We start from the raw sequence: 25178 nt of genomic DNA, 5'->3' as shown, positions 1-25178 counted from the left end.
ATTTTTATTGATACATAATTTAATAAATAATATATATTAGTTAAGTAAATTTGTCCCAAAATATTGTCTTTTTGTTACTCAGGGTTAATAACGTACAATTAAATTATGAATGCAATTATTTTGGATGGTGTTTAATATTATTTTTTGTTCTGGCACCATAATTCAAAAAGTCAATGCTGTCGTAGGTACGACAAGTAGTGTTCTCGCAGCAGTTGAGGGGTTCAAATGATTTAGAGGGAATGCGTAAAATTATATCTCAGGATTATAAACGGCTTTTATTTTGGTAAGTATTCTATAATTTCGTTTTCCTGTTTATGTTATTTGCTTCTTTTTACAAAATCTCAAAAAAGAACTCCAGTGCTTGCACATGCAACACGTGGCTTATGAGCAAATATTTAAAAAGGTTAGAATTTCTCAGACTTCATTCTCAATTTCGTTATATTTCGTTACGTAACGAAATTGAGAAAATATGAAGCCTAGTTCACAATTACGGTACCAATGTTTTCTTATATATGTTTATAATAAAATTGTATCAAACCGGTGCTTGTATATGGAAGATATGTAGGGGAGAGCGGGGCCAAAAGTTTCGATTTTTTTTTAACCTCAAATATTGTTACGAATACTTGATTTCAGTATTTATACAATATAATCAAATTCAACTTACATATCTAGACTTTCAATTAGAACAGTAATTTGGGGTATTCTTTGTAAGACTTATATTATGATTTTTTTTATGACTGAAGTCGGAAAGTAACAATTTACCCCGACTTGGGGCAAGTTTTTAACAGACCGGGGTAAATTGTTACCATATTTTTTAAAGCTATTATTTGCAAAATAAAAAACAATAAATAATCGAACAAAGCCTGTTTATTTAAGGAATAATCAACAGTATCATAATAATCACCAGGCACAAAAACAAATCTTTTTTAACCGACTTCTGTAAGAAAAGGAGATTAACAGTTCGACTGCTTTTTTTTTGATGTATGTTACTTCATAACTTTTGATTAGGTGAACCGATTTTGATGATTTTTTTTATTTCAAATAAAGTGTAAGTGGTAGTGCTTCCCATGTGGGAACCAATTTTTGTTTGATCTATTTTTGACAATAGTATCTATGAGAAAATCACATAAGTATTAAATTTGTATTGGTACGAGTGCGACAAAATGACGAATATCTCAATATCACGCTAACCGATTCCAATGATTCTTTTTTTTATTTGAAAGAATACACTTCAAGGATAGTTTGATGAAAGTTTGGTTAGGTTCCGATTATAAAATCCGGTTAAAATTGAGAAAATTTGTTTTTATTTTGGTAAATTTTAATTATACTTGAATAGTTACAAGGGAAAACTTTGTTAAAATTATTGTCAGAAGTAATTTCCCCATCGTTGCATTTCTTTTCAACCAACCTCAAAAAAGATGTTTTCATTTTGAACCGGATTCAAAAAAGGGAGAGGTTCTCAATTCGCTCGAATATTTTTTATGTATTTTCTTGTCAATAAACCAAAATGTTAGTTTCCACAAAAATAATACCTAATTGAGTCAAGTTTTACATATCACAACAGATACCACTCGTTAACAACCACTACCGCCACAACCAACACTCGTTTAAGAAGTATCCTTTTAAGGTTACTTATCACTTAAAATCGTAAAAAGAATTAATTTTGAACAAAAAAAAGCCGAACCAAAAAACAACGAACTAAAAAGTAAACATAAAATAAAACCTACTTTGATTTTGTTAAACCAAAATAATAAACAAAGATTTTAAAGCTTTACCTTTTCGCGCCCAATATGTATATGTAATTCTTTGGTAACAGTTTTTATCTTATTCCTGCAATCTTTGAATACTACATCCGCTACTTTTTGCATCAACTCATATGAAACATAACCTAGAGTTGATTTTCGAGTATAAGTCCGCAAGTGACTAAATTACAATATTTTTTAGTATGAATAAATACAATATTTATATCCCATTATTGGTACAAATGAATTTGCGAAAGTTTTTCCGAGGTCACAACATGCCCCAAAAAAAGGAAACATGTAGCCCCAAAAACACATGTTGAAAAAAAATTTAATATAAATAAGATTAGGAAACATAAATAATTTCCAAATAGTGTTCCGAAATAGTAGATAATATATGTAAAAAAAAACACTAACATACTCGAGGCTAATCGTTAAAATTTGTGAGACAGACCAAAAATACCAAATGCGAAAATATTTCCAATCGTGCACCAACGACACCCGTGTGCTATTCCATAGGTTTCGGGTGCCACTGGATTGTTCAATATGATGGCCATGGGTGCGCTATCACATTGCATTTCACTCCATGTAAATATCCCTATCACTTTTCTCCGCGAAATTATTTCCATCGGAACAACTTACCTCGGTAACTTTTAGCCCCGCTCTCCCCTATATAAGAAAAAAAAATTGCTGGCATATGAAAAAAACTATTAATGACTTTTCATAACGTAAAGTAACCAAAAATAATGATTTTTAAGTTTTTTGCTTGTTTACTTGTTTGTCTGTGTTTGTGCTTGCTAATCTAAACAACTGAACCCATTTAGTTATTTTTTTTTTAATTCTTCCTGAAATTAGATGTGATTTTGTGATTATTATTTTTTGATATATATATTTGTATTTTCAGTAAGCGCCATGGCTCCTATGTCAAATGCTGAAACACATAAAAGATGTAGAGAACGTCTTAAAAAGACCAATTCTATTAAATATGAAGATATGCGGAATAAACACTTACAAAGAATTAAACTTAATTCCAGTGATAACGACTCAAATTTTGATATATTTTAAAGTGAATTTAATTTTATCATTAACTTTGTGATCTCTAACTAGAAATATAAGTTTATTACGTTACGAACTACCATTATTATATTGTTAATATTGTCACTTTGTTATGTTTTCTTCTTACATTTATAATCTGTTAATTCAACGATTGAATCTTTAAAATTTTGATCTGTGTCTCATTAAAAAAAAAAACAATAGTTTTATTCATATAATATCGTTATTTTGTTGTGTATAATGCCTTATGACATCAGTTTCGTAACAAACATTATCAGTATTGTTACTTATCAGTTACGTTACGAATACGAAAATGTCCACTTTTCTGATTATGACCCATAATAGAAAGAACAGAACAGCTTTTTTGTTAAACAATATCTTAATTTTCAAATTATAATTTTTTCAAATTCATTTTTCTCGTTGTTTTCTTAAATACGAATTAAGTAAATAAAAAGCCGTTTGTAATTAGATAAATTTATTTTATTAATAAAATACTCCTGAAATTGGCACCTTCTCTTACCTACAACTATTTACAGATTCACTTAACTAAACTTATTATTTGCCAAGCAAATTATAAATAACATCACAATATTTTATTCGCATAAAATAAGTTAGATAAATAAAAGAAACATTAATATCGTCTTTTAAAGATAATAAAAACATCTTGTAAATGGCCACTAAACTATGTGCAGTGTTTCCGAACGATGCAAATAATTAATTAATCGATAAAATGAACAAACGTAGAACGTAGTCTTCATACAATGTCCTCCATCTTTAGGTCTTGCTGGTTTTCAATAACGTGTTGCACTGAGATGTTTTTCTTCAATGAATCGCCAATCTCTTAAGAAAGTACAGGATCCTCTATCCCGTCCGATGTAATTTTTTCTAAGGCGGGGCCTTGGTACGGGCCTTCCCTACCTTTGTTAGTTCTCGACACGCCTACCTCCTATCTCAATTTCAGGGTTTCATAATATTGCAAATAGCAAAATTTTCAGATCACATACTTTATTGATTAGATAGATATTAGACACTGAGAATACAATGAAATCTTAAAACTATGACACATTGTAATTTGGATTGGGGCCGAAAATATTACCTAACAAACAACATATAATTTTTGTATTCTACTTGTTAATTTTGATCTGTCTTCCCGAAACGTTAAGAATATAATACTGATCTCCTACGTCTACAGTGACAAAAGGTAGATCTTTAGGAGTGGGTGTGGTTACTTTTACATCAATATTTGATAATGATTAAAATCGCATCATATGCTTAATTATTCAAGAATGCCCTCAGCTCCTCCTCGGAGATGAGCTCATCGGGGAGCTCCTCCGCCAGCTCGCTCGGCAGCCCTAGCTTGATTGTGGTGCCGAACATGGCCTCGTATGGGCTGCAGTTGATGCGCGAGTTGTGCGCCCCGTTCATCATCAGCTGGACAAAGCGTATGCCTTCCGTCCAGTTGCGAGTGTGGTTCTCCGCCAGCCAGGAGCGCAGCATGTTCTGTATGTCGAGCGTGGCTCGCGCGCCGTGGATGTGCGAGTGGCGCGGCGTGCCATGCACCATCTTGAGGTCCGGCCACAGGCTCGCCATCTCCCTTATTATGCTGTTCGCGAACTCCCTGCCACGGCTACTCTGAAGTATGTTCGGGGCGCCGAACATCGTGAACACGTCTAAGAGAACTTGTGTTATCTCTTTTATCCTGTCGGTTTTGAGAGGACGCATTTGAACAAATTTCGTAACATGGTCGCGGTAAACCATGATGAATTTGTATTCGCCATCCTGCTGTGAAACCATGTTGATAATGTCAACCTGTCCCCTGGAGTTCATCTCAGTGTTCAGTATTGAATTCTCAGCAGCGCTTTTGCGTGAAGCATTGTGCCTTTTGCCGCAGGTCTTGCAGAGACTCAGGTAGATCCCGATCATCTCGCGAGTAATATTCTTGTATTTTGAATGTATCGTCTTTTCCATTTTGTTTCTCCCTCCATGACCTATGGATACATGAGTTTCATGTAGAATCTCGAAGATTTCCTCAGTGTTTACATAGAACTTTGCCACACTGCCCTGTTTCGGGGTCGCGATCAGTTTCTCCCTTTCCATTACATCACAGTAAACATCATATCTACGGAGGCGATGGTAATCTTCTGGCTTCTTGTTTTTGTTTGCCTTCGAAATTTTCACTTTTTGTATCATTTCCGAATATTGTAGTTTCGAGAATACCTTAGTATTTTGGCTTTTCGAGGCAATCAACTCATGGAGCCTTTTATTGAATCGATGGTTCATATCACTTTTGGTGTACTTCATGTTTGGGCGCACCAAGTCCTATCCTTTGTTACAGAAACACAGCCAATAGCCTGGAGGTAGCAAGGCTGGACTGTGGGGATCGGCGCCTGTTGCCTGTATCGAGCGGTCCCCGGGCGAGGACGCGGCCGGACTTGATTGGTCCAGCGTTATGGATAGAAATTAGGTCTTCGCGCCGCCGCAGTTCTACTAAGGCGCAAAACACAATTATGATTCTAGAATATTCCACGCCCAGTTTGGCTTATAACTATATTGTAATTAAATATCGTGTTTCTTTTGGAGAAAAAAATATAAACAACTATTCTTGTGTAGTAAGTTAAATAAAACAGACGCATTTAGCACAATTTCAGTGACAATACAAATAGAGCCTTAACTGAAAAATCAATAAACTAGTTGAGCGTTTAGAAAACGCCATCTGTTGTGTAACGTTTTCAGTACAACTTCTCAGCAGATGGCCAATCTTTGCAAACTTAGTTCAAAAAGTGTTACTGATTTTCTCAGACTTAATTCCTACTCATAACATATTTTTTTCATTATTTGACATTCCACTCCAAGAATAAATGTTTAATTTTTATATATTTAATTGCTTACATAATATAGATAGTGCACTTGGGCGGCTTCGCCCGCTTGAACTATACAAACATTTATTAAATATATTTATGAAAATATTGTCAGTTTAGAGGGTGAATTCTAATAAACCATGAAACACATGTTCTCTGAAATATTTGTAAGAGTCTAAATTTCAAATCTGATTTAAAATTGGTGGCCATTTAAATTTTTTTCAAACTTTCATGCCCTCAGGAGAAGAATATCACAAATTCTCGTCCTAGTGAGCACTTGTCCTATAAGAAATGTCCGAATCGAAGTTTCATACAAACTATCAACTCCAAAAACAACCCCTTAGGAGTGGAATATTGCAAATTTCCTAGCACCTACGTGCTATAAATAACTACTATGCAAAATTTCAGAGTCCACTTTTAGTTTCTGAGATTTCATGATGAGTGAGTGAGTGAGTGAGTGAGTGAGATGATATAATAAAAAATGTAAAAAATATCACAATATTTAAATTAACTAACTTGATCTCGACGTGGCGCAACGGCACCATGTGTACGTGTCAGTTGCAGGTTCGATTCCTGTACGGAGGAATGAATTATTTTCATTTCTCCTCTCTATCCTGCTATATGAAGGATACATCATGAAGCTAACAAAATATTTAAATTACTATTTTAAACATAATTCAAATCAAATAAGAATTGAAATAAAACACAGATATCCCTTAAAACTCATTTATTTTAATACTGTAACAAAACAATCACTAGTCGGCAGCGGCGCTTGCCAAAAATACTTAATAGGAATGTTTTCTTAAAATAAGAAAACTTAATCTTTTACATATTATATAGTTTAGTAAATATTTCAAAAAGCCCTTAGTAAATTGACTTGAAACTGTTGAAGGCAGTAAGTAGTTTTAGATATATGAACATTGTTTGTGGTAAGAAATATACATTTTATTAACTGATAAGTTAAATACACATCGTCGGGACGCAGTGCGTCTCGCTGGTGTGACAAGTGGCGACGAAAGCGGTGTTGGGGACCGCCACCCACGCGTCCCAGAACGACGGGAGGTGGAGGACGGAGCTACAAATAGCTACGTGGAATGTAAGGAAAGATGAATGAATTATTAGATGTGATGGGTGATAGATTTGGATGTCATTTGTGTCACTGAGACCAAGTGAAAGGCAGCCAAGGTGTAGATGAGTTATTGTCCTCTCGATTGGTTAGTGCAGCGGTCGAATATAAAGCGATCAACCCGAGGCTGCTTTGGGTTCGCCTCAAGCTGGGGATAACAAGAGTATTCTTTTTAGCGGCGTATGCGCCAGTATCCTCAGCTCCATTAGGCGAACTCGAAGAGTTTTGAGAGAGTATCAGGGATGTTCTAGGTAGTGTTAGAGGGAACGAAAAATTAATAATATGTGGTGATCTGAATGGATGGGTCGGAACTGCACTGCTAGGTCAGTATGGTGACAAGAGAATAGATGAGGCTGGAAAGCTTATATTGGAAATCTACAAGGAAAGGATTTTTTTTGTGGCAAACACGATGTTTGTCCACAAACAAATTCACATATATACATGGGAGCGAACGGAAGGGAAAAGTATGATTGATTTGCTCCTAGTGGATCAGCGTATTTGAACTGTCAAGTTATAAAACAATAAAATTACATATGGGCGGATTTTTCTTGAACATTAGAAATATTTTTTAAAATAAATATAGCCGTAAACAATATAATAATAAAGTGTCAAAATATTTGATTCATTAGAGTTACTGTATTACGTACGAAACGTAGAACAAGGGACGGTAGTGAGAAATATATATATATATATATATATATATATGTGTGTATATATTAAAAAATCACCTTTTCTAATATTTTTTTTATTACTACTCTATAATAATATAATATATTTTGTACTAAAAAGAAAAAGCTTTGCCAAAGCTTTGCCAAATGCCAGTTCCATCCATGTTCTACGATATAGGCTATTAATTTGTAAATTAGCTTTTTATACAAATCGATTGTTTTCTTGAAATAATTCATTTATTTTACAATTTAAAAGTAAAGTAAATGACAATTAAGCTTTTATTTATTCAAACTATAAAAATCGGATGTGTAAACCTTTTTTTATAACGCCAAAAAAAGTTGTATAACCTTACATAGTATACATACAAAAAAATACTTCAAAAGTATCACATTTTATACGGACATTAGATAATTATTGTTATTTTTTTCTAATATTATTAAAATATAATGAAGAACGCAATAAATCTAATTTTAATTCAACAATCGCATCACGATCATATCGTCATGTTATTTATTGAATGTCGACAATTTCATTAACTTACTGAAGCTTTTAATATAAAAATACACATATAAAATGTATTTAATTTTCGTATTTCTTAATTTTTCACTATACATAAATATGTATAAATTACGTCCTCATTACATAATGGCGGGCCGCGAGGGCGACTATAGTTTTTTATAAAGATGCAAGACGTAACTCTGAAAATCGGGTTTTTCTAATAATTCATTAAGTACCGAGCGCAGACGCATTTCCTGCTTTTACATTTATCTAGCAGTTACTAGAGTTGGGCAAAACTTAATTGCAATTGAGAATTAATTATTAGTTTCTACAAAAGACACAGTTAACAATTCTCTAAATTTGTTGTTAAATGAATAAATTATGTAAAAAAATAATAAATAAATATAGTATATTTATATGTAAATCAATTTGTACATGTTTATACACTAGAAGTCTTTAATTTATTGAATAGAAATAATTATTAATTTAAATGTACTCTCATTTTTACATATTAGTGATTTAGTTTTGTATATTTGTTATCCTTAGTGGGAGTGATTGTTATAGATTATTAGAAGAATTGTAATACCTTTTTATTAGTATAGATGTATATAATTGAGTCCATGAGTGTACCTTGCATTTGTAATCTTTGTATGAACCTACTATTTAAATAAATAATAAATTGCAATAAAAATTTCCCCAACTCTGGTAGATACCGTAAGATTAGATTCGTAGTTGAACATTAGTGCATAATGGTAATTATTAGAAACTACTTTTCGGAGTTATTCGAATGCAACTTGTAAGGATAATGAATGACTTACGCCCAATGTTAATAACCAATCCTAATCCAAAAATTGCTACCATAGATTGAAATAGACAGAGATGGAGGTAGGCATGCAGGTTAGTGATTGGACAGACATGTCGGACAGTACGAGATAGACGTTAACTGGAGATAGGAGATACATTATTAATATTGGGCGTTAGTTATACGTTGCTATAATTGATCTGTAGAAAAAATGTTATTACATTTATAGATTTTGCTTCATAATTATAAATATCAAATTCAAATAAGAATTGATTTTTGAATATAGCAACTAAGTGCGGTAAAATGTTACATACAATTATGAACGTTTGGCACTGATATTACTTCTGTGCTCAAAGTCAAAAAATATAAGTCAAATATTATTCTATAAAAATATATATAAAAAAGCATGATCACATTCTAATTTCAGAAAATATTTTTATAATATTCTTAATTGCTTAATTTTCAAATATAGACTAAATCTTTTTTTTTTTGGAGATTTTAGTATAGTAAAACTGGATTTTTTTTAATTTCGACCTTATATTTCTCTCCACAGTAAGCCCAGACTATATCAGTTATTTCACTTTTTTTTACGACAGAAACAAAGTGAACGCTCTCCGTTTTAGAGGAAATCAAAAAAAATTGAAATACATACAATAATAATAATATATATATTTCAAAAAACAAAATTTTCTCTACAAGCAGCAAAGAATGCCTCATAACCTAATATTTTATCACAATTCGATAATGCACTAGAAATGTATCTCACACAATCTATAAAGTTAGACTATCTACATTACTTATGCCTATGTAAATAATGGCTACAGAGATTCGGGGCTAAATACAATAATTAATAATAAAAAAAATATTATTAATAATTAATTAATAAAAAGAAAAAAATACACAACCCACATCTCTCTACATACTTATGTACGTACTGTTACACTAATCTCCAAAAGAAAATATAAAAAAAGGAAAAAATTAATACAAAAAAAAAGTTCAATTAGACAAAGCAAATACCGTAATAGCCCTTACCGATCATTTGAGCCTTAGTCTAGATCAGGGGTTCCCAACTTTTTCTTGCTCAAGGACCACTTTTATATCAATATTGCTAGCAGGTGCCACTCTGTAGGTATAATCAATATATATAATGAATCGCGTTCAACGCCTCACCGCATTAAAATTTAAATTGCTAGCGGACCACTGGTGGTCCGCGGACCACTGGTTGGGAACCACTGGTCTAGATAGTCTTTCGTAGTCTATTCTCCCTTGATAATATCCAGTATGGATACATAGGATCCTGTTAGGAAACCCAGGATACCGAAGAAAACTAGGAACATATTCTTCCATAAAACCCAGTTATACCGTCCCAATCCGTTAGGTCTGTCCCAAAAAGTAACAGTTTCAATAACAGCAGGGAAAATAAGACCAAGGAACGACAGACAGACGGCACCGACAAGTGAAATGAAACCTCCCAAGTTAGGAATAGCAATGGCCGCTCCAAGAGTTAAGATAATAATTGAAATTCTTATGCTGTATTCGGCAATATTTTTCTTAGCACCAAAGAAATGACGTACGTTCTTCCAAATAATCTCCATGGGTACGTAGAACTGGAGACTGTATGTGAAGAAAATGGCGACAGCTATCATAAGTTTCACGCTTTGGCCCAATCTGGAATGATAGAGATGTTTTTAAGAAAAATAAGTGATGCTTTTTTGGCACAATTCTTTTTGAGTGGAATAAATGATATTCATTTCCTTGCTCTGGTAATAAGACATAGGCAGTGTTTAGTTCAACCCCTCTTTAACGTTTTTATATAATTGGGTGATGCGGGTATCTACTAGGTAGCTGCCATACCTATTGTCACCTACCTATACCATCATCAACACTAAGTGGTTGTTGTCATACAAGGAGGACGTCATAGGCGGCAAGGGCGCATCCCGCGGGACTCCAGCCTAACCTTGCGCCCGTAAACAGAGCGTTGAATTATTTTAATTTTACATTTTCTCGAAAAGTATACCTCCAAATGAATTGCTAGAAAAGCCGTAGATTATCTTCATTAAATTTCCTTGCTGATGAAATAACTTTCGATCGTAAATTTTCAATATAAATGTGAAATAAAAATGAAATGAAATGAAATGTAATATCACCTTACAATTTTCAATATTTTTTTGTTACAAAATGCCTATAAAAGCCTATGAAATATCGTGTCGGGGTTTTTTTTCGATCTAATGAAATTGAATAAGTTTGTCATATAACTAACTGACGAATAATTAACTATATGTGGGGCGCACGCACTTGAAGCAAATTTCAACCAATTCGATGGTGTTCCTTATTATTGTTATTTCTTTATTTAAGGCTAACTAAGACTTGCACCATAATGTAATATATAGCACTCCTGAAGAATGCATCTTTCATACAAAACAAACATAAAGTAGATCAGACCAGTAGATTCAGAGATCTTAGCGTATAAACAAACAAACAAACTCTTCCACTTTATTATATTAGTATAGATATTTAAAAAATATTTTTTTCATGATTATATCATTGCCAATACTATAAATACTTTGTAATTGTTGTTAGATGGTAATGGTTGTAGATTCAAAATACAAATCTTGTATTCATAAACTATAGGCCATTGTGTTACAGTGGTTAGGCATCAGACTAATGATGGCTGTGGATCTGATTTGAATCGGAAGCAGCTATTTATTCTTTATAATAATAATAAATCGTAAATTTAAAATATTATCAGTTAACAGTTTAGTGGGTATCGAACCAACAACCTATTGTGTTTACGGTTCCACCTGCAACACAATTGGCCTTAAATCTTCTCTTGATTTATTCAATTATTATAATGGAAGTGGAATGATTAATTATTATAATAGGAAAATTAATTTAGATCTTTAAGAATCAGACAAGATAAAACTATTAAAATAATACTCACACTTCATTTTCAGGCAAGTTCAGGGTAATACTGCCCAAAGTAGCATCACCATATTTCAAGTAACCGAAGAATCCAACAAGCGCATAGAGAGACACCACAAAGAACATGCCGGTGTTTAACACTCCAGGACAACCGATGAAGTGTGTTGGGGTCTTCATGTTGTTCTCCAAGGGCATAACAACACCAATACCTTCCAGAGCAAAGATGGCTGTTCCAAAGAAAGTCGGCAAGCGATCCCATCCAGCAAAAGGCTTACGTTCACTTAAGCTGGGAATATCTTGGAATAAATAGTAGAAAGTTATTCCCATTCCTGTTCCGACTAATAAATTGGCAATCATGGAGAATGGCGCTAGATATTTTAGATTTCTGATCAGATTCATTAAAATCAGTAGTGGCAGAAGCATCACCATGTAGATCCTGATGTCCACGTCATGTGGGAGCCAGTCACTGTCTTTTGAATAAAAGTCGACAACTTGCTTGACATTCTTGGAGACAAACACAATGTAAACGCAGCAACAGCCGAGCAGATCGATCACAAGGAACCAATTTACCATAGCTCTGGAAAAATATAAGAAGTGACATTGAACTATGTTATTATAATTATCTATGAATCCATCCATGGTTTCACCCACTTCAAAATGTTTATATAAATTGTAGTCTGTACTGTTCTGATGTATGAACAATATTATTAAATAGTAGCATCTATATGCCTTCTGTAGCTTGTGTGTGAAAGTGGAACAAACTTCCATCCATTCTCACAAAGTTTCAAAATTATATATTTATTTTAAGATTTTAATTGAATTTATTTATAAAAAAGTGGAGTTTAAAAGTAATATTTTCAAATCAAAATTATATTGTATTGTGATATTTTTATTTGTGTAACATACATTTTAAATAAACTTACATCAACTATATTCATGTTGTACGAAGATATAATAATTGTGATCGTGTTATTTTCTTAGACTTAGAACAATTTAATAATAACTGTATTTAGGATAATTTTGTTATTTCCTTATATTACAAACTATGACCGAGAGGAATTAATTTAATATTGTACAAATATGTCAAATTCAAATGAAATGACCTGCTGCGACTATAGATTATAAAAAATTTCAGATTCCGTCAGTCGTCTACAATATGGCATACATATAGTGTAGGTATATAATTACAAAGCTAACTCATGGAACCTAATAACGTATATAGATAAAAAATATTTTTTATAAAGCAATCGTATAAAATCCTATAAATTATTGCATCTTATGTTACATATAATTTCAATATTCTAAAATAAACATATGAATATTTTAAGCTTATAATTTTTTTTTACTCAGGAGTATATAAAATGCAAATATCGTCATTAAAATAAAGATGGCGCTTCTAATAAAAATATTGGGTGGACAAATTCATAAAATATAAATACATTTTTGAGAAACAACTTATTACTATTTTAATAATAAAGAATTATTACTAAAAATGTTTTATAAAATGTAATCTATTTTTTTTAATAAATAAGTAAAACAAAAATCTTACTTGGCAAGTCTAGAAAATTTGTGCACCGCAGATGGTCCAGCTAGGAACGCAGCTTCAGCTGTCTCTGCAAAGCCTAGCGACGGCTTCTGGATCCTTCTGCAGAGCTCGTGAGCAGTTTTCACGAGGACGTGGACGCAGTAGGTGCAGATACCGCCGATAAGAAATGTCGCTACCAGACCAAAGTACAAGCCAGCGTTCATGAATGCCATCGGCATAGCCAATATTCCACTACCCAACGAACCTTTCAGCAAGTGGATGAGGGTGTCCATGTCTCTAGAAATAGAAAACAGAAGTTTCAAAATATTTGGTTTAGTAAATAAGTTCGCAGTAAGTACTTAATTAAGAACTCATTTAATTATAACTGTTTCGTTTTACGTAGGTTTACGTATCTCCTGTGCTTAAAATAATTATATTGGTTTTTTTTTGGCAGTGTTAAAATTATGCGAACTGAACTTTCCATCTTTTAACAAAGCGCGGCGTTAGGTTCTGCTGCTCAACGCGCAATCTTGATAATTTGATGGAAAGCCTAACATGGAGTGTCTTTTGGAACGTCAATAATACTTACGAGGTAGGATGCGCCAGCTTCCTATGTTCGAATGGGTTGTAAGTCTCATCCGCCTCAATATCGCGCCCCGGCATCTCCATGAGGGGCAGCGTGGATCCCGCCTGCTGTTCCACTGGGATCTCATTTGGATCGACTTTGTACCTGCGGAGCGTTCCCCAAAGAATGTTATAGCCAATGTCATCATTTACTAGCGAGTAAATAAATATTGATGTTGATAGGTTAACAGTGAGTGGGTATAAGAGTGTAGTTTTATTCACTATACTGATTTAAGCACAGGTATGTATGTGAGAACATAGAAAGCGTCACGTCAGAAGCTCAAAGGTGATTCTATCTAATAGTGTGACGCGGTCATGACGAGTGTGACGCGGTCAGGACGAGTGTGACGCGGTCATGACAAGTGTGACGAGGTCGCGGACTAGTTGCGTATTTGGGCTTTACGCGCGGGATGCTATGCTGACGGCCCAACTGTTAATGGTTCGCGAAATCACTATCAATTGTTAGTATGTAACATTATGTATTCTGTGTAAGTGTTTTGGTGTAAGTGTGATACATTCATTATGGTCTCGAAAATGTAAATATTTTTTTATGTGCGTTTCACTCTATTAAGCCTCGGCATTTACAAAAAAGTGGCCCAACCGCAAAATTTAATACAGCTTTACGTTAATGTCTTTATGTCTATTAGCATTGTTTGTAAATTTTGAATACCATTTCTATTGATCTCAAGTTTGAATCAAGAGAGAAACTCTTATTGTAGAGTGATGGATGCGTGCAAAGATGCGAACAGTTTCAGCCAATGATTTAATAGTCAGTAATGGACATAAAGCTAGATCAAATTTGTACAAAACAAAGATAGATTGAGAGCCAATCCCGAGCCTGAACAGAGATGGCGCACGAGAGCGCGGCGGCCGTCTCCTTCCGCCACTCTCGGGTAACCACATTTGCTTTAACAATTACCAGTACCAAAATATAATAAATAAACAAAATTGAAACCATAAAATGGAATGATGTACCGGTGTATGAGTCCATTGCGAGATGGTCAGTCGTCGAGCGACTTTGATCTCGTGGAAGCAGCACACGTCTTCCCGGATCGTCTCCGAACGGCGGCGAGCGTTATTATTAGCTCGTTATAAGGAGCGAGTACTTAACAGTCAACATACAATATAAAATACCATTATACGACAAAACATTGTTCAATAAATACACAGGCTCGAGTAGGTCAAACGTACCGAGCGTTTATACTTGACAGTAAATATACTAGTCTTTTCAATGTCCTGTTGAACAAAAATGTCATTATTACACCAATAGATTTGTTCCGAACTCATCCATTATTAGAAAATAAATGTAAATTTGCCAGAAAATATGATGTGAAGCTGTGAAGCATGCTAATGTTGATATTATATTTTAATTTAAAGCAGAAAATAACAAATGTCCGGATGTATCAGACCAAACTGTTTATTAACAACACAAGATGGCGGTCGTAGCTGGTCGATGGTCAGTGGAGGATGCGTCCGCTCCAAAAGAAAGAAACATTATCACTTACTTGACCATAACGACATCTGAAAGGTCATTTTTAACTCCTTTTTTCTTGGGATCATATTCGGCTATCATCGGCCGCAATTGGGGTTTCTGGAAAAGAAGAAAACTATTGTTAGCAAGTGTATTGTATCATATAAGTAATCTAAGAAATATGACGGTTGTGGGTTTGGTTCCCACTCGGGGGAGTGAATTGTCTTAATTTCCTCACTCATCTAACAAGATGAGACGATGAGGCGAGTTCTCACTGGGTTCACTTTGTCGTCCCTGCTCTGTGGGATACAGCGTGAACTTCAAAATAAGACAATAACTGAAAAAAGACTTACAATAACAGAATAAAATATAAATACTCTTCGCACATACTCGTATAATCGATTCGCGTCGCAAACTGCGCCCTGCATTGTATATTGTTTCGCGCTCTAAGTTTTGATGCAGACGAAATTGATACTAACAATCAATTCAATAAACATCTTCATTAGTTAACAACAATTTATTTCTCATCACAATTTACCTTTTATTATTAATTAATTTAACACGTAGGCCATCACTAGCTTGTGACTGTCAACGCGGCGGTCTAGGGTTCGATTCCTACTCAGGAAAATAATTGTAATTTATTAATACTTATATTTATTTTCTCGCTCTGTTAACGCGGCGTCGAGCTCGGCCACTCAACACACAACGACCCTGCTGTACGAAACTGCACCAAAAACAATACGTAGTACGTTCCTACCATACAAGTGACGTCGAGACGACGACTCCGCGGTCGCCGCGTCCCGACCACGTGATACTAATGTTATTTTTGTTTGCTAAAAATAATCCTACTCCAGCACACGAGGCGCGAATCTCCTCGGTTTTACGTTCAACTTGTACATATACGCTTCAATAGTAACATCAATATTGGCATTCGTCTTCGTTTTAAAACCAATTTAGTATATCACTAATACAATATAATACAAAGAATACATTTTCCTTAATGTATTCTTCAAAACATATTAAAATGTGTTAAAAACTGGTGTTATGAGAGTTTTATTATAATTTTTTTAATATTAAAATAAAAATTAGTAAAAAGTGACTTTTATGTAAAGAGACGTTTATTATGAAATTCTTTTGCAGCTGTCTTTTTTTAAAATAGTTATTTATTCTAATGTATATTTATTAAACTAGTAACAGTCGAAAAAAACTATTAATTTTTAAAAATGGTATATACGGAATATAATATAGACAATAATTATATCGTTTTTTTGTTCTACTTAATTATGTTAAAGGCTTCATCGCTTCATTTCTAAAAGGGTTTCGGAGTTCAATTAATTTATATTATTCACTTAGGTATTTGAATATATTGCGCCGTTCATTTTAATTAAAACAGATGTTCATAATTCATTGTCGAAGGTCAGGGTTTGTTTCCTGTTAGTGGAACGCTGATCTGATAATATGATGTAGCACAAACACTTAGAATGAAGACTGACTGAACGGCTGAGATCGCTCTCAAGACAGATCTTAGTTTATATATGTATATGAGCCTTAATGAGAACGAAGTGTCTTAAAACTTTTCCGGTTCACCAGGTTCTCAGGTACCTGCGGGGTACAGCGTAAAGACAAAAAAAATATTCCATAGTAAAAGAAGCAGTATAATTTACAGCAGCAAATAAAATTCGTTTCACTAAAATAGAAAGTAAACTTCATGAAACTACAACCCTTTCAATACCAGTTGGTAATCTATATAAAACCGGTAAAATGTGACTTTTTACAATATAACCCATATTGTTAGAACTACCTTTTGTTAAATGCCCCACAATGTGCCCCCCTAGAATTGCGTAAGCCCCTTATGTTAACAAGTACATGAACATGTACATGTTTGCTAACTAATTTGAACTTTAAATTGTAAAGGTTAAAAGCTCTATTGCTTAGTGATCAATGGTCGTCAACGGAGTTGATTGTTGACCGGTTCGAACTGGTTACAGATTGGGAGCCATTGGTTGCGATTCCTTCGTGTCTATTTTGAGAATAGGCTTTGAATGAGAATCACAAGACAATTAAAGGCACTTAATATCGTGTTGTTTTTGTCTTTTTCATTAAATGCTTGAGCGAACAGATGGTGTTGTCACCAGTGCTCGTTGCTTTTTTTTCATTTTCACGCTTGATCTCGCATATAGGAAGGTAAGCACAGAAAACATAGTGTTGAGACACTTTGTTTTCTGCCTTCTTCACTCGAGGCTGTGCTTCGTCTTCGCAACGCTGGGAAATGGAAAATCACGTTGGCCATTCAACATTAAGTATTTTTAAATGATAGAAACCTGAAGAACATTGAGAAATCACAGGAAATTCAATATTTTTCAGTTATATGACTAAAGAAAATCTTAATATGATACAAAAAAAATAATCAGACAGCCAGCAGTCAGCAGTTATACAGTTCAAAAGTTAAATTCTGTTAAAAATGTACTATTGAGATAAGAGATCTTCCGTTTCCATTAGAACACATTCTTTCCTCATTTTCCGCTACGCTACGTTTTGTCTCGTTACCAGAGTATTTAATTTCCTCGAGTGCGAATCGAATATGGTGTTATCAGTCCCCACGCTTGTGCCTCAGCGCCGCGGCTGGCCTCTATCAATTATTATATATGTAATAATATGAATAAATAACAAAGTACGAATCACATACATACATATAGTACCTGCGTAGCAACAGTAAGACACAATCGTGATACAAAATGAGTGCTAATCTATACTTATAATAAAATCGTAAGGGAGTCGGTGTCTGTACTTGGAAGATATTTAAAAAAAATGTTATTGGGAATCTCAGTTCCTTCTCTCCGCTGAGCAGCAGCAGTGTACGACAAATAGGATATCAAATATTCACTTATTTCACATTGAACAGGATCCTGATATGAAATGGTGGGGACAAAATGTAAAGACGATTTTGTAAATACATTTTAATAAATTTTATTACTATTTTATTCTCCCTAGCGAGATAAAATTGTAAATATATCAATTTCGGTTTCAATTATAGCCTTTATGTACAAGTTAGTAAATCACTACACATTTAGAACTAGAATTTGCTCGAGGGACACACACGCCAGAATGCTGAGAATTTTGCACTTTGATTGTTAATATTTATAATTTTTAGTGACCAACTAAAACAGTTCTAAATAATAATAGTCTTTAATAGAAATAAATGAGTTTAAAACAATATTTTATCCATATTTTGGCCGAGCCGCACAAAATTCCTTAATGTGTAGAACTACCCAAATAACAAATAAATCACGATCTATATACAGCAACTAACACATCTACATCATAAAACGAGGTGCTAATATATTTTTTACTTAAACACAACATTTTGCTAAATCATTCACCAAGGCCTTTAAAATGTATTTTTTACTACGCACGGTCTACATCTCGTTGACGTGACACGCCTACTTGTGCGTGACAATACTCGCATATAGCAGGAATCATCATTTAACCTACAACCATTGCGTTTATAAGCAGAACACTATTATTTTTATTGTTTACTAGCGGCCCCCCCGCGGCTTCGCCCGCGTGAACTACATGACTGACAGTCAAATGTACTGTACTGTTTACTCGTTCAGTAACAGCCTTAAATGTTCAATTATTGATTTGGGTAAGAATTTTTAATAATCTTTGTAAACTAGCTGTAATGATTGCATATTACAAAAAATACTCGAAAATCGAATCCAAAATAATTAATCGAATATTGAATCGAAAATATTTAATTGAGAACCTCCTCCTTGTTTTGAAAGTCTGTTAAAAATACAGACTCACAAATAAATACAGATTTATTATAAGCATAAGTATGGATTGCTTTATATTTGCACGCAAACTCATGCCTTAATGAACTGATTTTGATGAAACTAACTTTAGATGTTAAGTTGAGTTAAAACAATGCAATTGGTGAAAGTTTTAAGTAAATCGATTCAGTACTTTCGGAGATAAACGTGATCATACACACAGACAGTCAAACAGACAGACAAGAAATTTAAAAAATATATTTTTGCTTTCTATTATTCTTTTCAAGTGTCCCTCTATTTATTTCAATCAAAAATATTAAATGTACAGACAAAATATTTTTACTGTTTTATTATATATAGTAAAGAGACTTCCGTCCCCCACTATCCGCTGAAATCTGGAGGAATTGCGTCGTGTGGCGTAATTAAACGCCACGCTTTGCCTGAATACCAGATCGAGGATTTCTTCGACTGGTAATCGTACCCACAACCTGTCGCCCGCCTTTACAGTCACATTCTTATGGCGATGTGCCACGACTCAATTATTTATTTAACTCTTAATTATTTACATTTTGATCGTTTTCATTTTTTTTCACGTTCACTTCAATACATTATTATCATAGTATCATTTCGAATCATAAGAAATGTATTTATTTATAAAAGAAGATATAACATGTATTTGTATAGTTAACAATTCACAATTGCTACAACAACAAATTTTGATAATATTTTTTTTTAAATTAGATATAAGCAAAGTCACGTCTTTTAACTAACTATTCAAAATTAATCTCCTGCTAAGATAGTTCATAATATAGTGCACTAGTTGAAAGTAGCGCCAAGTACTAGGGGATGATGAGCGAGGAGTGGGTTGATCGATGCACTTGTCACACACACTCGTACGTGCATTTGTACTAGCAGTGAGCGAGGGTGTTGCAACGCAAATAAAATTGGAAGTTGCAACCCCATGTTCTGTCTTTTTCGAACATACAGAATATTTAATTGTTGGAATAAGACGGACAATCGTTTGATTACTCCCCCTCTAATAACGTATCAAGAGAACTCTTTGTTAGTTATATAGTTCTGATACTTTAGTTTCTGTTTTTGTATTATTGTTACCGAAATGATTTTCGAAAAGCAGGAAGGATGTGGAAGAGGAGAAGGAGATTTTTCTATTGACTCTTAAAGAAATGACGAGACAGCGAGAAAATTTTCGGATCCGGTACCAGGGTGCTATAACGATAGAGGAGATCAGCTACATGGATCCACGTGAACGTGGACGTTGTATGAATAAATGAATGTTACTTGTTGCTGTGATGTCCATGTGTGCGTGTTAATGGATAGTTTTGTTTTGAAACTTTGTTAAAGCTCGGACTTAATTATATTCAAATGGAGACTGTTTGATGTTTCACGTACGTTTTCACGGGGATACGGCTACTACTGCTATTGGGATATTTTTAAAACAATATATGTCTATACTATGTTATAAAGATAAATTTGTATTGAACGGACTAATCTCAAGAACTGATTTGCATTAAAAACATCTTGATATTCCGTTCCATTCGTTAATCGTTTCGATGTAACCTGCCCTCAGATGTACTTCGGGAACTTTCAATGTCTTACACATTCTTCATTTTTTCTATTTGATCGCTTCTTGTGATCAACAAGGGTTCACCCTATATCTAACCTGCACATGTCACGGTAGGCAGACATTCGGTTTCCCACTTTCCGCCGACTTCTCACTCACGCGGGAATCGAATCCTAGACATCTATAAGGAACTAAGAAACTGTCTAAATAATATAATACAAAATAAAATGTCTAAGTCTAAGTCTACAAAAAAATATAACATAAGGAATATACAAAATAAATAATAATTAATACTTTCCCTATCAATACCTCCATACAAATATTTATTTTATTACATAACAAAAATAAAGTGCATTCTGAGCATGCGTACCGCCCGGGCTGCGTTGAGCTACCAACACCAACCCTAGGTACCAGGACAGCAGAGCCTGGCTGGAGATCATCATTAGCGTGTCAACTGCGCACCGTGACATGTGCCGGGGTCTAGACTACTTCGCTCTCTAGCTACTTTGACTATTGTGCGTATTACAGGTTCCCACTAGGACTCTACTTGTTTTTTGTATGAACTTGAGTGAAAACGCGGGTATTTTTAAAAGAATCAACTTTTATAACTCTATTTTCTTCGTAAGGAGAGGAGAGTGACTTCTTCGAGGTAAGGCCAAAGCATGTATGTTGTATGTTTTATGCATGCGTGTTGCATAAGGGATGCGAAAATATTATTTAACAGATCTGTTTATTTATTATTATTTAAATTGGAATTTTAAAGTAACATTAGTTATATATATTTTTTAATAAATAAAAAACAGTGTACTTTTTTAGTACCTATGTGGGCTATGGGTATCGAGAACAATGTAATGATACGAGACCTCATATTCAACTCCAAATAATAACACTTTAAAGCGCAAACGCAAAAAAGTCGTCTGTGTGAAGGATTTCGCCTCCGCAATGTTATTTCTGATTTAGTAAAGAAGTTGTTAGGCATTGGCAAATATTCAAAATAGATATATTTGAATGCGGCGTTGGCTTTGTTTTGTTTATTGTTGTTAGCGGACATTACTCCTGTAACAGCGGCGTTGAGTTACAACATCGTAGATGTTAATAGGTGCTTAAATATCACTCAACCGATTGAACTAAATATGTATATTGATATAAATAACCATTTTAAACTGTCGGCTTTGGCAAAATGGAGTGCGGCGTTGAGATCCGCAACTCAACTAGCAATGTCTCAAACGGAGTGTATACATACTAGGCGCTATACATCTACTTTGCAATAAGTGGGACATCTCAGTGTAATTTGAACCCACACCCATCGCCACTATTCAACGAAGCCTGGATAGTTTACTTTCAATAAAACAAACATTTTAGGCCCCATTTAATAACATACAATCTTTTCACATCAAAGAGTACTGTTATCTGTATAACAGACCTACCTATTATAACAGATCTACCTCTGTAGGTACTGTAATAATACCTACCTGTATATTGCAATACTCTCAAAGTTAATACCTACAAAGGCAGGTAGGTATTAAGTTAATGGTAACACCAGAACAAAGGAGTAATGGGCGACAAGCGAGTTAATTAAAAGTCCTATGCAGCTTTCATGTAAAAGTAAGGGGACACGCGAGTTGCTCAATTTTAAAATTGAGAGATAGAGAGATGCCACCTATTGTATTGACGAGAAATATTGTTGTGCTTTGAAATTTTCTAATATTTTACCTTCACCTGTATTCCGGATATATTAGGGTAGACAGAGGGAACCTGGGAGCGTAGTGTTAAGACACTTCAGCTCCCCACTTTGCACCGAATTCTGGAAGCATTGTGTGTTGAATGGCGTAACTCAAAGCTGCGTTTTTTTTGGACACCAGAGCGAAGAAATGAAAATATAAATTTAAATAAACATTTTATATACTCGAGTGAGGATCGAATCCACAATCAACCGATTTTACAGCCACACCTTGTTGTGCCCCTGTGCTCCTGTGCCCCCGTGCTCCTGTGCCCCTATAAAAAAGTGTTATGGAAAATGACGCTTAGCAAACCTAGTGTGAAACTGTGAAACTGAAACTTCGTACATGCCTTCCTTCAAAAATACATTTTGTCAACAACCGACCATAAACTGTACGTACTGATATATTATACGATGTTATGGCTGTCTAATTTTTTATAATTATCTTGTCATGTCAGGTAATATAGATAACAAAATCATGAGTATGAGGCATTGGAAATGTTTTTGGATAAGCGTGACGGTTTGGAGATCGAACCCTGGTAGACAGAGCTCGGCGTTGACATTCAGCACGCTAATTCTCGTAAATTAGAACTAGATTCCATCTGCGTATCGAGCTATGCGGGAAAGAGCGTGAAGCTCGCTTGCTTGGGAATGCAAGATAACTAGATTTTTATATTAGTTTACGACACATTCCACGCGGCGCCGCGATCCGTTGTCAGTTTTTTCATACATTTGAAAGTTTAGAAAGTTGAAATATTTAATTAGATCTTAAAATAAACACTTACTTGTAATTTATCTGAGATATCTTTACACGTTTCTGCCACATTGTGAAGCGAGGGAATGGAACTATGACACTTTAGCTTTTGAATTGTATATTACACATGACATATTCCCGCGTGCCCGCAGATACATAAATAACTCTGACTGCAGATACTATACTCTACGTCGAAACAATTATTATGAGTTTATAGCGGATTAAAAGACGTACCGTAGGTTCAAATTTGATTACGTGCCTTGCTTATCCTTTTTGTAAGTGTGAGTTCCGCCACTCAACACACAATGCATTCAGAAGGTGGAAAGTGGGAAACAGAAGTGTCATTTTTTTAAATAGTTGTAAATATTTATTTAATTAGATTTTTTAGTCGTTTCAAAATGGTAATTTTGTCCAAAAACGCACTACACTACTACTACACTACTAAAAAAATTTCAATAATGGTGATTGCGGCAGGATTATTCTAGACAACCCAAGTGTAATCTGTTCTACTAATCATGTATTATTCATTAATATAAGTTTAAATATAAAAACAGATCCCTGCAGATTTAAGCGATGGGATCTCAGGCCATATCGAAAGTTTGTTTTGTGAAATTGCACCACCTCCCGTTATCTTATATACTTTGTCAACATTTACAATATCATTCATCTTAATGATGTCTAATTTTTGCGTGTCAAGTATGTAAGAGGCCGTCGTAGCTCAGGGGCACAAGCTTGTTCGTTTCCCAATCGGGGAAATGTATTATTTATTAACACTTTCATTTCTCCGCTCTGGTAACAAGGACAAGCGCGACGACGAGTATGTTAACGTCGTGAAGCTGAAAAAAAAGATTATCCAAATGTATAATTGCGGAAGTTTACTCTGACCGCAAATCAGGTACAGTGGGTTGAATCGATACCATTTGAAAACCGACCACACAGAACAGACACCAAAGAAATACAGATTTACTATAAGTATACTTATAGATATGGATTGCTGTATATTTGCAGGCAAACTCATGGATTGAGCTCATTCAAATGCCAATAACTTTTATTAATGATCCGATTTTGATGAAACAAACTTTAGATGTTAAGTTGAGTTAAAACAAAGCAATTGGTGAAAGTTTTAAGTATATCGGTTCAGTACCTTCGTAGATAAACGTGACCATACATACAGACAGACAGACAAGAAATAAAAAAATATATATTTTTGTCTTCTATTATTCTTTTTAAGTGTCTCTCTCTCTATCTATTTCAGTCAAAAATACTAAATGTAGAGACAAAATATTTTTACTGTTTTATTATAAGTATAGATTAGTATGGATTGTAAATACTCAGCAGATAGATATCAAGGATAATTTTATTTAAATTAAGAAAAATATATACCAGCGAAATCTCTCTATTCTTATGTAGAACGATCATCAATTAATTTCACGAATGTACGTATATGTTTCGAAGGCAGGTCTTGAAAAATTATTTCGGATTTGATGTTGGTAAACAGAAGAGCTTGGACAGTGGATGCGAGCTTTATGCGCATTTCAAAGGGGCATTTTAAACCTACTGTACTAGTCGTAAGTCCCATCAATGTCCCAGGGTCCGTAGTGACGCCATAGGAACCTAGTGTTAACACACTCCGTTCCCCACTTCCGGCCGAATTCTGGGGGCATTGCGTGTTGAGTGGCAAAAGTCAACGCCGCGCTTTGCCTCGACACCAGAGCGAAGAAATGGAAATGTCAATATATTAATTTCTTTAAACTTTCACCTTAAGAACTCTTTAGGGCCTAAATTGTAGATTGCACGAGAAGCTCGATCCTCCATCGATAGAGCACGATTTCACAAAATGTATTATTATGAAAGCAACGTATCTGCAAAATTCTTAAAAGAACAACCTTTGTAATATGTATTTATTTTAGTGCAAAAAGTGTCATTTAACTGTTTTTTTGCTAATAGTCTTGGACTCAAGTCAAACATATGTTACACGGACGTAACCTCCGCTCGGCGTCGGTCGTCTCTCGCCAAAAATCTCTGTCGCCGCGACGCAGTTTTGCGACAAACTATTTTTCTG

The 25178-nt window shown here is 34.3% G+C and overlaps 2 protein-coding genes across 3 annotated transcripts in view; both read right to left on the bottom strand.

The window, feature by feature from the left end:
- Positions 1-4064: 4064 nt before the first annotated feature.
- LOC146526772 (KRAB domain-containing protein 2-like) lies at positions 4065-4982 on the bottom strand. Its single transcript, XM_085206133.1, has one exon. It carries the CDS (start codon positions 4980-4982, stop codon positions 4065-4067), a length of 918 nt encoding a protein of 305 aa, XP_085062259.1.
- A 1380-nt stretch (positions 4983-6362) lies between these two features.
- Positions 6363-25178, bottom strand: part of LOC146526771 (proton-coupled amino acid transporter-like protein pathetic) — a 41274-nt gene continuing 22458 nt past the window's right edge. The window contains exons 2-6 of one of the 2 annotated variants that reach the window (XM_085206712.1): positions 15322-15407; positions 13782-13922; positions 13217-13489; positions 11687-12244; positions 6363-10413 (exon numbers count right to left, since the gene is read on the bottom strand). In XM_085206712.1, coding sequence (XP_085062838.1) covers positions 10002-10413; positions 11687-12244; positions 13217-13489; positions 13782-13922; positions 15322-15407 — 1470 coding nt within the window. In that variant the 3' untranslated portion in view covers positions 6363-10001. The other variant, XM_085206713.1, reaches the window with a different exon arrangement.

This window comes from Heliconius melpomene, chromosome 21 (assembly GCF_056956725.1).
Source record: "Heliconius melpomene rosina isolate 202511_hmr_F chromosome 21, ASM5695672v1, whole genome shotgun sequence".
NCBI lineage: Eukaryota > Metazoa > Arthropoda > Insecta > Lepidoptera > Nymphalidae > Heliconius > Heliconius melpomene.
The sequence above is the reverse complement of the archived record's forward strand: the minus strand, read 5'-3'. Positions and strand labels throughout refer to the sequence as shown.